The 16,226-nt window shown below is 35.0% G+C and overlaps 1 protein-coding gene across 6 annotated transcripts in view; it reads left to right on the top strand.

Moving 5' to 3' along the window:
- The window catches only part of STXBP5 (syntaxin binding protein 5), a 103,983-nt gene extending 88,657 nt beyond the window's left edge, over positions 1-15,326 (top strand). For 4 of the 6 annotated variants that reach the window (XM_053972652.1, XM_053972648.1, XM_053972650.1 and 1 more), the window contains 7 exons: positions 289-339; positions 4,442-4,681; positions 6,063-6,420; positions 8,835-9,000; positions 9,722-9,833; positions 11,390-11,610; positions 12,282-15,326. In XM_053972652.1, coding sequence (XP_053828627.1) covers positions 289-339; positions 4,442-4,681; positions 6,063-6,420; positions 8,835-9,000; positions 9,722-9,833; positions 11,390-11,610; positions 12,282-12,323 — 1,190 coding nt within the window. In that variant the 3' untranslated portion in view covers positions 12,324-15,326. The remainder of the gene's footprint in view (positions 1-288; positions 340-4,441; positions 4,682-6,062; positions 6,421-8,834; positions 9,001-9,721; positions 9,834-11,389; positions 11,611-12,281) is intronic. The other 2 variants (XM_053972651.1, XM_053972649.1) reach the window with 1 other exon arrangement.
- Positions 15,327-16,226: the final 900 nt, after the last annotated feature.

Genomic DNA, 16,226 nt, shown 5'->3' with positions numbered 1-16,226 from the left:
CTTGAGGTTGAGCCAAAGCCAAATTCATCCAATCCATTAAGTCCTGCCTGAAGAGAAATCAAGCTCAGCAAAAGTCATAAGATGCTGTATTTAGGGATTTTGCTGTCTTCCATGACCTAGTTTGCACCCCTCACTTGAGGAAGTGAGGCTCTACTTTAGTGGAAATCCTTTAAAGTACCTCAGTGAATGTAATGAATAATTATATATTAAATATTGCAAAAGAAGCAAATAAGGACCAGCAAAATTATGTTTATTCTTTTTAAAAAAAAGATATACTTCACTTTTCAGCAAAGATGTCCAGGAAGCTAAGTTTGCCTACTGAGTTAAAGCCTGATTTAGGTAAGTTTATATAGTTGATTTTATTCTTACTAAATCTGAATGTGAGTATGTTAAAGTAAGAGGCCTAAATTATGTAAGTTATCATGACTTCATGTTGCATTTATCTGAAGTGTAGAAATAAAATTTTAATTCCACTCTTTTTGGGGACTCTCAGGCACAAAAGGTCATTGCTGTCATCATAAGGTAAGCCTGCAGTTCCTGTATATGGCTTATCAAATTTTCATCATAATTTTTAGGTATCTGTCACTCACTTTATCAATCGTACTGTGATAGCAAAAGCGTGAATAAGCACACAGCTTATTAAGAAAACTGCTGCCTGTTTAGGACCATCTGATACGCTTTAAACTGAAAAATGAAATATCTTAACAGAATATGTTGAGGTGTTCCCAACAAATAGTTGGCTATAGTTTTATAAATATTAATTGTCTTGTGACCACTCTCTCTAAAGTAAAGCAATATACAGCTGTTCGGATGGATGACCAGTCTGAGAATTCATTTTTCTTGAAAACACACAGTAATTTTTAAAATAAAGATCAGTTCAGTTGTGAGGTCTGTAGTACTAAAGATCATTGTGTTGCCTAACTAAAACAATGTACAAACAAGTCGCTTGGGGTTTTTTAAATACTTTGACTGCCAGCTGTTAGATCAGATCCAGCTCCTCTGACTTGTTCTCTGAAGATGATGGGGGACAACTGTAAACCTACAGTAATAAATGCAGCTGGCATCTGCCCGCCACAGCTTGCTCCTCTCTCTGCAGCAGAATTGCCACCACCAGCCCAGCAGAAGACAGCCAGGATCAGATGGCAGCTGTAGCACTGTGTTTGCCAGGTGCTGCTGCTGTCAAGAAGGGCATAAGTCTGTGGCACTGGTATATCCTGAAACTGAGCTGGACCACCCTGATTTACAATTACAGCTTGCCCCTCTTGGAGAAATGTTAAGTTGGAAGCAATTCTCAGAGGTTCCTTATCCAAGGATTGGCAAGGATCCTTTGTTAGGGATACAGATATTTTGACAATTTAACCTCTGATCTATTCATGAGCCTCTAATAAAAAAGTTATTTAGAAATACACCAAAGTTTCAATGTTGTATAGTCTAATTAGACAGATTTCCTGTTATTTAATCCATCTTCCTTGCTTCCATATTAACTTTTTCTTGTCCTTTCCATGATAAACAGGGATAACATGCACTCCCTATCTTTTTTAGTAATTTTTTTATGCTGTTGAAATCTGTCATCATATCTCTAATTTCATTTTTACAGATTTTTTTTCTTTACAGAATTCCTTCTTCTTTAGGTTATGTTATCTAAACCTGAGGTGGCTTCTGTTAATCTCTTCTGGGAATTTTTCCTCATCTTTCTAAGCTCAGTGTCTGGAACTAGAGCAATTTGACTGTGGCCATGTTGGCACAGAAGAGCTGAAGAATTTGATTACTCTTTTCAATATGTTTCTGGAATTCCATGCTATGTTTACTAATGGTTTAGGGATAATTTTTGGTGTAGGGTGAATTTCATACTTTGCAAACTGAAACACATTTATACTTAGGTATCAACCAATTGTAATTCTGCTGTTTTACTCACAGTTCCTTGATGGCAAAAGTACTTGGAAGTGTTACTTTTTCCTAATGAAGAGTGGTGAAAAGTGAATGTTGAAAGTTTTTTTCAGCATTTTCCAATCTTGAAAGAGTTACAGTGTTTTCTACATCACTTAATATTTGCTGTTCCTTCTACTGAAATAATGGATTTTTTGTCACATCATTTCTGATAAACTCAAAATAGTTTGTACCTTCTGAATTGTAATAGCCTTTGACTGGTTTTGACTTTGCATGTATGTGAATATCTGTGCTTAGAAACCTCATTTTGTTCTGTGTAAAATTATTGTAGGTTTTCAGGTCTGTAAATCACTTCCTTAAGCAGTTACATTGAATTTTGCTCCTATTTTTTCTCATAGTGATATACCTTTTGCATAGTGTTCTTCAGTGTTGGCTTGCTTGTATTTTTGTCACTTATGTGGCCATATCTACTGGCTGTAGGAGACAACTGAAATGCCTTTCTCCTAAATTCATTATCCTTATCATTGTCTCTCATTTCTTTCCATGGCTTCTTGAAACTTACTCTTTCATGATCTTGTTCTTTCAAATTAATTTTCTGTCTTTAGATCTTTAACCAGCTCCTTTTCCTCTCTGAACAGATAAAAATCTGAAGTATGTGTTTCTGTATTTATTCTCCACTTTCTAAAACAGAAGTTATCTTGATCATACCCTTGCCTGCATTATATCATTGCTTTTCAATGTTCTAATCCAGTGATTAAGATGCTATTGCCACTAGGTGCTATTCCTTGCTTTACTTCCTCAAAAGAGCCTCATCTTTCCATCCTTCTGGTGGTGTGTAGTGATTCATCACACTGCTGTTCCTTCCTCTTCATCTAAATCTAATCCATTTACAAACTTCTTCCTTAACTTGAGGATAAATAGGATGCACTAAAGCAATTAAACTTTCAACCCTCTGTTCTCTCTTCTGAATGGATTGTCCGCTCTCAAAAATGTCCATATGTCTGACAAGTTAGTTTTCATTGGTTTTCTCCTGTCCATTCCAATGCTTCTGGAATTTGAACACATGCGCTTCAAATCAAATAGGTAGAACACACAAATACACATGTAAAGCTATGCTTATTGCAGTTACTATATGATTGATTATATTCAGACTGATTAATCCATGTTAAAGTTGAAAAAAACCATTAAATTAGTAAATACTCAAGCCTGAAAAAATCAAGCATCATAAGAGGTGGTGGTCATTAGAAGACTTATAAAAACAAATTATTGTTTTCATTGTTTTACACTGGATTTATTGTTTTTAATGTGAAAACTTAGTATGTCAACATCTGATTGATTTAGTTCCTATAATTCTTGTTGCATATTTGACAGCTAAAATTCAACAGGACAGTGTTTTTTTTCTATCCTTGTTGGAATGAGGCAATTCCTGAGAAGATTCACTGTTTGTGTTAAGTGGATGTGTGTGTTTAGTCAGTTGAAATCTATTATGTGTGCTTTCCAAATGCATGTTGGATATTCTTTGTAGAAAGTTTTTCAATAATTTAATGAAACTAACATAGTAGTAGTTCCAAATAGTACATGGTTGAATGTTGTTCTTTAGCTCCTAATCCTGCTTTAAAATGTCAATTGCATCTATACCCTACTCAAAATATTTTTTGAGTCATTTTTTTAAAAGCACAGTATAGGTTGCATCCAACTTTTTGCTGGTGAGGGCTGTCTTGTGCTAAAACTTTGCAATTACGAAATAAGAAAGTACAGCATTAATTTGTGAATGCATAGATAAATTCAGTGTCTGCTGATGGATCAGATATTGCCACACCTACAGATAGCATACAGCAAGAGTGGAGCAGCACATTTACTTTTGTTAACGTTAGAATTCGCTTGTTGCTAAACAAGCGAGTAGGACGTCCAGAACAGCTTTAATGCTGTTACTGGCACTATGCACAGCAGTCCCAGTGGAAATCTTCAGCTTTGCATAGCAGTACCAGGTGGCATTTGGTAGCATTTGTTTTCCTCTTACTAAAAGTTTGGGGGTGTGTAAATTGCCTGTTAGATCTCCTGCACACAGTTTCCTAAAGTGGAACAACATTGTGAGTCATTACAGGTTCCATCCTATCATGCTGTGCACATGTCACTGCATTTCCTAAAGTAAAATAGTTGTATTTTCCTGAGATTAGTTAACTGTGTTCCATGGGAGCCAATGTTTTTTTTCATATGCTCAATCAGCTAATTGGCAGAGAGGTTTGTTATTCAACCTTTTAAAGGAATACCACTTGATGACTATTATTCTCTGGCTCTAGAAAACAGAAATATGCCTTAAAATTGTTCATGATAACTACCTAATGGCAACCTCTGCAACAAATATTAGGTGCTTTGCTCAAGAAACAGCTGGAAATTGGGGAATAAGGAAATATGTCTAAGGAAGAATAGGACTACAAAAATCAGTAACATTATAGTTAGTATACAGTTGATGCTAAAGAACAAAAAAAAAAATTAAATTCTCTTAATCCCTCCGATTTGCCATTCTTTTTAATTAATACTGATTTATTTTCAGATGTCAAAGACAACTCTTTCAGTCGATCCCGGAGTTCTAGTGTAACTAGCATTGATAAAGAGTCCCGCGAGGCAATTTCAGCTCTTCATTTTTGTGAGACTTTCACAAGAAAGGCTGACACATCGCCTTCCCCTTGCCTGTGGGTTGGCACCACGCTGGGTACAGTGCTTGTCGTTGTACTGAACTTACCCCCAGGAGGAGAGCAAAGACTTCTTCAGCCAGTAATTGTTTCTCCTAGTGGTATGTACAAAGCAGACAGGCTAAAGTACGCTTTGATAAAGTATTGTTGTCGTTCTTCATATTTTTTAAGAAACTGTTTGGGGTTTTCTTTTCAATTATTGATTAATTAAAAATATATATTGCATTGATTTAGCTCGTAAGTTTAAGAAGCTGGATTGGTTACTTTGTTACCAGAGTTTCTCAACTTGGAAAAATGGAAAGTACAGTTTCATAAAATGTAACTTGAGTGTTTACTTGCTGAGAAAACAATGTTTGCAGCTGTTAAAAAGAGATAGCAGAAGACATGAATAGTATCAAATGCTCCGTTTATTACTGTTTTTTAGTCATGAGGTAAGAATCAATCAGTATTCCTGCAGCAAGAAAAGGGAGTGAAAACTAAGGCTGTAAATTGAACAACTAGCTTGAAATATTAGTGATAAATACATTCATTTGGATTGCTGTGTAAGGCCATATATCTTGTTTTTTCTGATGCAGCAACTGATTTTGTTGTAATTATGTATTAGTGGTTTATTGGATAGACTATTAGTTGTAGATTCAGCTTTCCTGCTACCACTGTCTCATGCAGAACATGTCTATTTTGCTACGCAGATGGTATCAAACATACAAATTGCAATGCTATTTGATTGTAGGAATGATGAGGAGTGGACATCTAGACCATATATGAGATTTGTGCCCATTGGGTGAGGTATTGGCAGCAGTGGTCAGATTTGGTAACATTTGGTCATAAAGGCAATGCTGCAGGCTAGGCAGTGTGTTTCCCTTTTGGATCTGCAGCATAATCCTTAAAAGATATTGTTTTATATTTTGTACTTAGCAAATGTTCATATTGTTACTTACATGTGAATGAATTAAAGTAAAATGAAATTTATTTGCTTAAGGTCTGGCTTACAGAGACAGTGATTAGAACAGTAAGGAGGAAAACTTTTTCATTTCAAGCTAAAGAAGTGGATTCAAGTGTGAACTGTAGGGGAGAAATAAAAAAAATGCATGTTTGTTTCTGAACCAGTTGAAGGAAAAGGTGGTGCTCACCTTTGACTAATAACATTTATTGTTGATATTAAACATATTGTGTATTCATCAGGAGAGAATGAGTTGCATTTGAGACACTGAACTTAAATACAAATACGTTTCCCTTGAAGTTAATGAAAGAGTATGCACCCACTTTACCCTTGAAAACTGGTTTAACATTTTCCTGATTACATTTGTGCTTCACTGGTTTTTAGATAAATGCCCAAGGTTGCTGTACATCTGTTTTTATAGGGAGGCAAACTGAAGTTCTTGTTTTCTTTCCATTCTCCTAGCTTCTTAAAGGAATATTTTGTAGCTTGAAAAGCAATTTAGGAGAACTGTTTTAGAAATGTGCTCAAATACTCTTTCCTAGGAACCATCCTGAGGTTAAAAGGGGCAATCTTGAGAATGGCTTTTTTGGACACCACAGGATCTTTGGTCCCACCAGCACATGAAACCTGGAGAGAACACTATGAAGATAAAGATGAAAAAGCGAAAAAGCGACGACCTGTCTCAGTGTCCCCTTCTTCCTCTCAGGAAATCAGTGAAAACCAATATGCAGTGATATGTTCAGAAAAGCAAGCAAAAGTTATCTCACTGCCATCCCAGAACTGTATTTATAAGCAAAATATAACAGAGACTTCTTTTGTTCTTCGTGGAGACATAGTGTCGTTGAGTAACAGTATCTGCCTTGCATGTTTTTGTGCCAATGGACATATTATGACTTTTAGGTAAGACCTGTTTGATAGTAACTTAAATATAAAAAGAAATAGGCTTCTGCTACACAGGTTCCTTTTCCACAGGATGATGAATTTTTAAAAAATTACATTCACTCAGGGTTGATGATTCTCTAACACTTGAGCCTGAATAATTTTGATTGCACATTCCTATTAGTTATGTTTTTAACACATGAAAGAGTTTACCACTTTAGCTCAAGCTACACTGAGTTTGTCTAAAAGTTGAACTTACTTCCTGATGGAGAAAACTGCATTGAATCAGACCTTTAGCTTGTACCTGACGAGAACTCTGCCTGTTTTTGTGCAGCTATTTGTATCACACTTATGCCTCAATATTTTCTTGTGTAGCTTGCTTGTGTCTTAAAGGCCTTAAACTTAGGCTATGAAGGCAAAATTAACTGCTAGCAGTTGTATAGAATTAAGTCATCTAAAGTAAGGGATTTAAGTTATGAGTTTAAACATGTGTAGTAGTAGTATTAGTGTTTAAATTTACTTACAGGTCGCCTGTGTAATTTTCATGTCCTTTATCTTAAATATTTCTAAGTGCTGAATATTTCTAAGTGCTGGTTCTATTCTGAACCAGCAGTGTGTATGTACTTGCACCTGCAGTTTAGTTGTGGCCTGATGATAAGATGAATGGCCCTGTAACCTTATGCCAGTAAAGTTCCTAAAAGATTATTTTAAGGTTGCCAAAAGAAGCTTTCAGCTTGGAAAATTCTGTAAAAAAATATTTCTTTAGGAAGTTGTTAGGTGTAAAGCTAAAACTGATACAATTGAAACTTGTTATTTAGTTGTAGTATTTAAGTCTGTAACTCCATTAGTGTATATCCCATGTTTTATGTATTCTAAACATCTCTACAAAATGCTGCTCACCTTGCAGGGTTTTTTTCCTAATTAAAACTAAACTTAGTAATGTTCAGATATCATATATTGAAAAAAGTCCTGTCTTCTTCAGGATTCAACTTGTTCTCTAATAACTCTACATACGGGCTAAATTATAAATGCTGAATTGTTACCTTGTGTGGAGAAGTTGGACTCCAGTGCTGACCTCCATTTTGTAAGCATGAATTGCTGTTGGGGATGGACCTTACATGTAGTTCATGTAAAGTTGTCAGAGCACTGTATCATACCCAAGATGCCCAGTACTTAACTATTGATATAGATTCAGATAGGACTTCATAACAAACAAACCTGTAACAGAAACAATGAAAATGCTCTCATTGATGTCATGGTTGTCCTGGCAAATCTAATGTTTTTGTGTTTTAAAGCTGTAAGAATGTTTTATGCTCCCATTGATCTGAAGAAAAACACTTTCCTGTTACTGACTCTTAGGAATATTCTTATTTTAGATACATGCACAGCAGAGGTGTCATATCTGGGTGATATGTTTACAAGAGAATATTGCTTTTTATTTCTTACTTTAAAACTTGCCTCCAAAGGCAATCAAAGCATCAAAAGAACAAAAAAAGAAAAAGAAAAACAAAACAAGGCAGCCTGATACTGTTGTGGTTACTACATCTTTCTTTAGTCTTAATTTCAGTTTGCCCTTTTGTTGGGTTTTTAGTGTCTAGAATTAATAACCTTATGTGGATGGTGTCTGCAGCAGAAGCTGTTTATTGTATTATTGGGACATTGGCAGCTAACAATTTCTGCGATTATTTTAGAAGAACTTCATAGGGGGTGTTTGAGACAGTGGTTTATTTTGGGTTCTACTTGTCAAGAAATTAGGTGTTTTGTCCCATTAAGGTTCATAGGGGAATATTGTTCTAGCCCAAATGTGCTGTCTGTTCTTCAGTAGATTGATACAGTAAGTTCTGCAGTTACATGTACAGAATCAGAAAATACAAGGTAAGCAAACTTTGCTCTAAGAGGACTTTCTCTTCAACATCTAGTTGGAGAAAAAAGGGGACTTAATTCATAAGATTGTTTGAGGCTACTGTATTCTGCTTTTCTTTGACAGAACATTCATGTTCTATTTCTAAATTTTCTCAAGGAGAGATCTTATAGACTTGTATTTTTAGTCAAGGAGAAATTATTAACCTTAGAGAAGAGACAGGATGTTTCATTGTAAACTATTGGTAGATACTTATCAGAATACCTTGGTAATTATTAAGTAATGCCTAATTCATTAAATACTGAATTTGTGATTTATATGCTCAGACTATCATTTTAAAAGATACTTTTAAATGCATCTGTGATGCAGATGTTTAAATTTCACTTTTGAGGTGCTGCCTTGAAAAATCTCATGTTTTGAGATTCTGTAATGTCATTAAATGGCACCTTTTTATGTGGTACTCATGCAGATGGTGAAGAGAAAAAATTATGTATTGCAGTTTAAAAATGAGCCATTTGATGAATAAGAGACATTTCTGCTATATTTAATGGGCTTTTAAATTCTTTTCCTTAAGTTTGCCAAGTTTAAGGCCATTGTTGGATGTGTATTACCTGCCACTCACCAATATGCGGATAGCCAGAACGTTCTGCTTCACTGATAATGGACAAGCACTCTATCTTGTCTCACCAACTGAAATACAGAGGCTCACCTACAGCCAAGAAACATGTGAAAATCTTCAGGTAATGAACTCTTTTTAAAATATCAGTTTTCCCTTCACTGTACAGTCTGATTCTGAATGAATCACTTCTACCTTAATTTTTTTGTTTCATCCATTCTATTGTAGCTGAATCAGTTGCTTTCTTAATTTCATTTTGATCAACAGGAAATTTCCTCCTTTAATATGCAGTTAAAATTCCCTTGATCAGTTGACACTGGGGGAGGTGTGTGCTGACACAAGTGGGGAATGCCAATTTAGGATATTTGAAGAAAGCTATTATGTTTCAGGGGTATTAACAGCTTGAAAAATTCTGTTGTGCTTCGGGTTGGTAGTTGTATAGAATAACAAAATAGCAGAGTTGCAGGCTCTACTTTCATGCTGCTACATGGATATGAGTATTTGTAGATACAGTTTCAATAGAACAAAGTCAGGAGCCTTGCCCAAGTTGCTGAGGGACAAATAAGCTTTACTTGAATGCATTTCTTTGCTTCTGAGCAATCATGAAGCATTTGCTTCATGAATTCCATGAGCTCTAAGCGTGAAACCATCAGAAGCAGATGGTTTGGACAAATTTCTTAATATGTTTTTATTTTTCTATTTCCTACATCACCTTGCCAAGACAGATGCCCATTAAAGCATATTTATTTTGAAATTTAAATCCATTAAATAAATCCTGAAAGTGCAAGAGTATTCCATTCTTTTTAGTAATTTATGCCTTGTTATGTCTCTTTTTCATTGCAAAGGAAATGTTGGGTGAGCTCTTCACTCTTGTAGAAACACCAGAAGCACCAAACAGGGGTTTCTTCAAAGGCCTGTTTGGAGGTGGGGCACAGTCACTTGACAGAGAAGAACTCTGTAAGTTTTTATTAATTGTTATTTTTCTGGTATTTCTTCCCAAGGAAGCTAGTGATCCTTGGTAAATGTATTACCTGTGTTCATGGAACATTACCTTTGTGAAGAGGAGAGTAAAATAGGGAGTGACAAATATTTTTTTCATAGATTTTGTGTTGTATACCTTACCAACAAGATCAGAAAAGCTTGTTATGTTGTTTTTTTTTTTTTTTTTCCACAGGTTCTTTTAGCTCATCTATTCAGCAGTAGATAAGTTGTCCCATTTCTTGTTTTATAATCTTATTTTTATTCATCTTTATGAAGGATGTAGTACCGACCATGATTCTATTTATGCTGGTAAACTGAAATGCACTGCTTTTGAAGAATTCTATTCTGGACAGCGAGAAAATTAAAATTTCACTCTACTTGAGTTATTTGCCAGATTTTCCATGTTTTGCTTGTGTAGAGATGCCTTAGAAATGACAGCAAGGGCAGAACTGTATATTTCAATTCAGTCCTCTGTTTATAGGACAGTAAAATTCAGATTTGGCAAAATTTTCATTGCTTTATAATTTTTTCTTTTTTTTTGATTACTTTTTTTTACTGTGGTGACATTAAGAACTTTAATATATTTAAGGAAAATAGCTTCCATTTATTTATTTAGATATTTGCTAGATGCAACACCATATTATGCAAGCTTCTTTTTAAGAACCTTTTTCTTATTAATGTGAAATGTATCTGTCAAAATGGGCAAGGTGCCCTGCCAATCCTTTCTTTTATGCTGGTTCTTTTGATCTCTACAGAATAAAAATTAGACTTTATTACTTGTGCCTATACATTTTGAGCAAATATCAGATATTTAGAGGTCACTTTTTGTGTCAAAGGTTTCTTTTTTGGGGTGTATATATATATATAAGACAGAGGAAAAATACCGTGTAGCTTTAGAAGCTATCTCTTTATATCATGTCAAGTTTCCACCATTAAGTTTGGGCTTGGATCTTTAGAAGGAAAATAGTATTGAATTGAAGAAAAAAATCCTAATGAATGAAAAAAAAAAACCTGACAGAGACTTCAATGACAATTCAAAAGACATTTGAGAATATCTTTAAAGTAGCCATATTTACCATGAGGGTCACAGCAGAATCTGTAATAAGTGAAATGATTTCTCTTATTTTGGGAATTCACAGAAAGATGTTTATGATACTAATTTAAAAGTAAATTGTTCTTAATAGAAGCATAAAATCAAATCAGAGAGTCTTGAAATACTGCATCAAAATGTATTTAACCAGTTAGTATTATTTTTCCTAGAGGTAAAAAAAAAGAAAATATTCAAACAATATTTCACTGTTTAAAACAAATACTCAGATTTCTGTAGTCTATCCAATTCTGCTTGAGATTGGCATATCAAGTGTCAAGATTGAACTGGGTGACTCCCATTAAGAGCAAAGTCAGTGTAGTCAGTGCTATCACTGGAGTCTGGAGCTGTTCAGCTGACCATTTGTGCTGATTTGTTCTTACAACCATTACAACCATACAATTACTTACTATTCTGTATTTGCTGCTTTTGCAAATGCCTCCAGTTGGAGAATCAGCATCTGGGAAGGCATCAAGGAGTCTTGCCCAGCATATTCCAGGACCTGGGGGTATCGAAGGTGTCAAAGGAGCAGCATCTGGTGTAGTTGGTGAACTGGCACGAGCCCGGTTAGCACTGGATGAAAGAGGACAGAAACTGGGAGAACTGGAAGAAAAAACTGCAGCTATGCTTTACAGTGCTGATTCTTTCTCAAAACACGCTCATGAGGTATGTTAAACTGAACTGTTTGTCAAATAAATGCCAATTCTACAAGTGACTCAGTTCTGCAAAGGCATGTTAGAGGTATCTAAAGGGCATGCAGTATCATTGATAAAGGATGCTTCCCTTTCATCCATCACTTGTCACTCCTAACAATTAAGTACTCATTGTAAACAGTCTTGTCTCATGGCACATTGCTCTAGAGCATGCAGTCTGCTGGAGTGACATGTAAGCTTCTAAATGTGCAACTCAATCCCCATTACTGAAAAAAATTACTTATTGTCACTGAATTAATAAGAAGAGTAATGTTTTATGTCAGATTCCTGCTGTCCTTAAGAAACATCCAGTTGTATGCAAACCCTGTGAGTGTGACTTCGTTGTTTTTTTCCTCAGTGACTAGCATAGAATGGCTGTTCTCATCCATTTTCATGCTGACTCCTGTGCAACCTCTCCATTCTCCCAATAATGTCTTTTTCTGAGGCTAGATCACCAGCAATGATGCTACCATTAGAAAATTCATCATGCTAAACACTCAGTGTTCAGCGATGTTTGTGACTTTGAAAAGCCTCGCTAAAATCCTTATTTCTCATGCTGCTTTCTAAGCATATTATTTGTTTGTGTCATTGTACATTACAGAAACATTACAGAAACAGTAATTAGAATTTTTTTTGTTTTTTTAGATGATGTTGAAGTACAAAGACAAGAAGTGGTACCAATTCTGATGACACTCATCAATCACATCTGTTTAATTTTGTCCTGATGAAAAAAATCTTGTATTTTCATTAATTTTGGCAGGACCACTGAAATTTAAAGGAGTATTCACCATTGGATACTGTTGTTTCCTAGCACAAATGACACACTGTTTTACCTCAGTCCTGGCTTTAACTGAGGAGCTTTATATCTAAGAAACACACATACAAAGAAAGAAACTTGAGTGTTTCCTAGCTGTTGGTTAGCATAAAGTTGGAACAGAGAAGGTAACTGGAACATGGGAAAAAGAGAGTAAAGGGAAATCATGGTGAGATGGGCAGGGGCAATGCAGGGTCAATCCTGTGTTGGTATTTCATATGCCAAACGTTTTTGTGCTATTGTAATTGCTGCCAGTGTTATACCCTCCTGTAAGGAGAGGCAATAAATCAGGGGTCCAAGAGCTGGAATCAAGCTGTTTGTCTTGCTGGACAGTAGCTGACTTACAATTACCCTCTCTAGGACTTGCTATATTTGCCATTATTGTTGAAGAAGAGTTGAAGTTTCCTGTCATTTCTTTCATTTAAAAAGCTGGAAGCTTGGAAGATTTCTTATTGAAAATTGTATACATAGTTGACCTGTGCATAGTCTTTTCTTGGACCCCTGATCTAGTATTCTTGTATTCACATCATATTCTGTGACGTGCAAAACAAAAGAATACATAATTTTTGCATTAAAAAGTCAAGTGAATAATATGACTGGAATGTGTCATGCTGGGAGTTTTCGTTTGTGTTATGGCCGTGCAATGTGAAATGTGGTAACATCTTCCTTGTGGTAAGAATTCTTCAACTTCTGTTCAGTTAAATATTATTTTTGCCAAAAACAGTTATTGGTTCAGGTTGTGTAACATTTAGAGTTGGCTGTGGGTTCCATTCATGCTGTGAGTTTTTATAAATGTTTAACAGAATGTATCTTTACAGCCATTAATTAAAATATCTGGGATACTTTTGCTCAAGACTTAGGTTCTAGATGCCCCTTTAGTCCTTTACTATGAAATCAGATAACCTTGGACTCAGGTTTTCAAACTTTTACACACCATGGAGGTGCTGATGCATGAATAATGGCAAGCAAGCATCTAATACTTAATAATTGTCAGTATGTTGTTTAGCGAAGTTCTGCCGATAGTGCTATTTTACAAGTACCTGTCTCAGCCCCATGCAGCACTAAAGGCACTTGTCCTAAAGTTTGGATTTAATCTCTGAAGCAGTGTTTTCATTGTAAGCAGTGGTAAAGTGTGCATAAAAACTTCAGGAATTGCTGAAATAATGTTTCATTTGGGTGAGGTAAATAATACAGCTAAGCTAACTTGTTAATGGCTACTGCACTAAAGCTATATCAGAGTGATTGACCAGGGCTCTATTTAAAAAAGAAGATTCCTTAAAATAAATGCTTTAATTTCAAAAATTCTTTTAGGCCTTTTTCCTTAGGCCTAAGAATAGTTATTGACTGGTTTTGTTTTATAAAAGGGAGTACTTAGAAGCTGATAGGTCTACATTGTCTGAAATTAATCACTTAGGTTTGCTTCTCCAAGCATTGCATTTTGTGTACTTTTTTCACAAACTTTCTGAATGTTCCCGAAGCAAAACCTTGGTTATATTTATATTGTGAAGTGATGTTGCATATAAGGCAACCTTACAAAACACCTCAAGTATGCAAAATATTGAAGTTACTTATGATTCTTAAATCACTTTTCAAATGAGAGGCAAATACATCTGGGCTTTGAAGCACAACTGATACATTTTCTCACTTTAGGTAGAACAACATTTTAAAAAGACAGTTGAATTGTGTTGCCAGTAAAAGGGCATGCTCTACTATGCCCACTGCTCAAAGGACTTAAAAAATGAGAATATGACAATTCAAACAAGCAGTATTATGATTTCTTGATAGCTCTGTCCCATAGCTACTCTGTCCCATAGCAATGTTTACTTGAGTTACTTAACTCAGTTTGCCATGCAATGTTAATTTTTTTTTTTTAGTGTCAAATTTAGTGCCCATTTAACACCCTTTTGTGAGACATCCAGGTAGAAGAAAACGAGATAAACTACTACCCATACCACATGCAAAAAAACCCACCCTAGATGACACTTGTCCCCTTCCTTGTCTCACATTTCTAAATTCATTTGACTCATTATTATTTGACCTGCTGAAGATAAAGTACATTTCAGGGCAACAGAATCCTGGGGAATTAATCTGGTCAGGCTCGTGGGGGAGAGGATTGCAAAAGTATTCTTCAACAAATTATGGTATCATTCAATGGAAGATGATCTTGGCTTGAAAGGAAAGCATACTTCGTCATCAAGATGCATTTGATAACCACCAGCAAGCAAAATAATAAGAGGCAATGAGAGACCATCTGGCCATACCAGAAGATTAGTGGCTTATTTGGTATTACAGAATCTATCGTAGTTGAATCTCTTCTGGTGCTTATGTTCAGGGCATGCTACTAGATAGGAGGACTAATGACATGGTTTCTCATGAGATACATACACAAATGGTTCTTGGTTAATAAAAGGGGCTATGTAAAATTTTAGTCTAAAATGTTACTTTTTCCTTCTCAGTGGAAGGAAGGCTATCACACACACATCATTGCATCTTACTGTGCTATTGGTGGTGCACCTTTTGTACAGCAAAGTGTATTGAAATCCTTGCAGGGAAGCACCCCTGTTTTTTTCACTAGCAATTTAGTTGTGTGACATTTTTAGAGTGTCTGGAAAACTATAAAATACAATTGAGCTATTACTTTTTTTTTAATGAAAGTAAGAAACTACCTGCTGCTACCTATCTGTTTATATGTAGTGTGTCTCATTAGGAACTGTAAAATGAAGAAGCTTTTCTTCACCTTAGTCCTGCCAAATCGTAACTTTTGAATCCTGGTATGTGTAAATATGTGTGTATTCCAAATCAATCTGAAAGTGTTATACCACAGGAATCTCCAGTAATTTGTTCTTCAGCAGTCAGTTATAAAGTAGAATAATATATAGCTGTGTTCCTTGTCTGTCTTTATGCAAAGTTTTTGTGCCTGAGGTGGTACTTGCATGGCAGGTGATTGGAAAGCTATATCCAAAGGAGGATTTTTGGAAGCAAGTTCATTTTCTTTTTTTTTTTTTCCCTTTAAGTTTTCCTTTTATTTTCCTTTCTATGCTTTGTTTTTGGTATTTTTTGTTTTTTTAAATTTGGTTTGGTTTTGGTGGTGTTTTCGTTCGGGGTTGTTTTGGTTTTTTTTTTTTTTGAGAGGTGGGAATTTTTGTTTGCTTTTTGGTTTTTTTGGTTTTGGTTTTTTTTTTGTTTGTTTGTTTGTTTGTTTGTTTTTGGTTTTTTTTTTTCTTAATTAATGGCACTGATCTTACCTGAACTTTTAAACTTGAATTTTTCCTGCACTTTAATTCAATCATGATATGTTATTCCTTAATTTTGTTTCTGCATTTGTGCAGTTCAGGTTCATTATTTGTATATAAACACACATGTTCAATAAAGACTTTAGAACAGATTACTTTCAGGCACCTTTGCTAATTATGTGATTTATTTAGAATGTGTGTTTTCTTAGCAAAATATGTATATACAATATAGAATCTAATGAAAGGCACGTATTCTGTGTCAGCATTCAGTTTATAAATTACTGCAACACTTTCGCATTTGTTATTAGATAATACAAAAGAAATCTGTTATATTTATACATACTGCTTAAGAATATACTTTTAGTTTTAAATAATTTTTATATGTACACTTCTACCTTTAATTTTAAAAAGACTTACGTTCAAGTTTTAAGTCAAAGTACTTAAAGTATGTATATTATCCATAGAAGTTGTTTTAAGCTTATGAATACATTCATATCTCATATCGAGATGATACAATTACTAAGCAAATAAAACAAATAGCCC

The sequence above is a fragment of the Vidua macroura genome, chromosome 3 (assembly GCF_024509145.1).
Source record: "Vidua macroura isolate BioBank_ID:100142 chromosome 3, ASM2450914v1, whole genome shotgun sequence".
NCBI classification, from domain to species: Eukaryota; Metazoa; Chordata; class Aves; order Passeriformes; family Viduidae; genus Vidua; species Vidua macroura.
The sequence above is the reverse complement of the archived record's forward strand: the minus strand, read 5'-3'. Positions and strand labels throughout refer to the sequence as shown.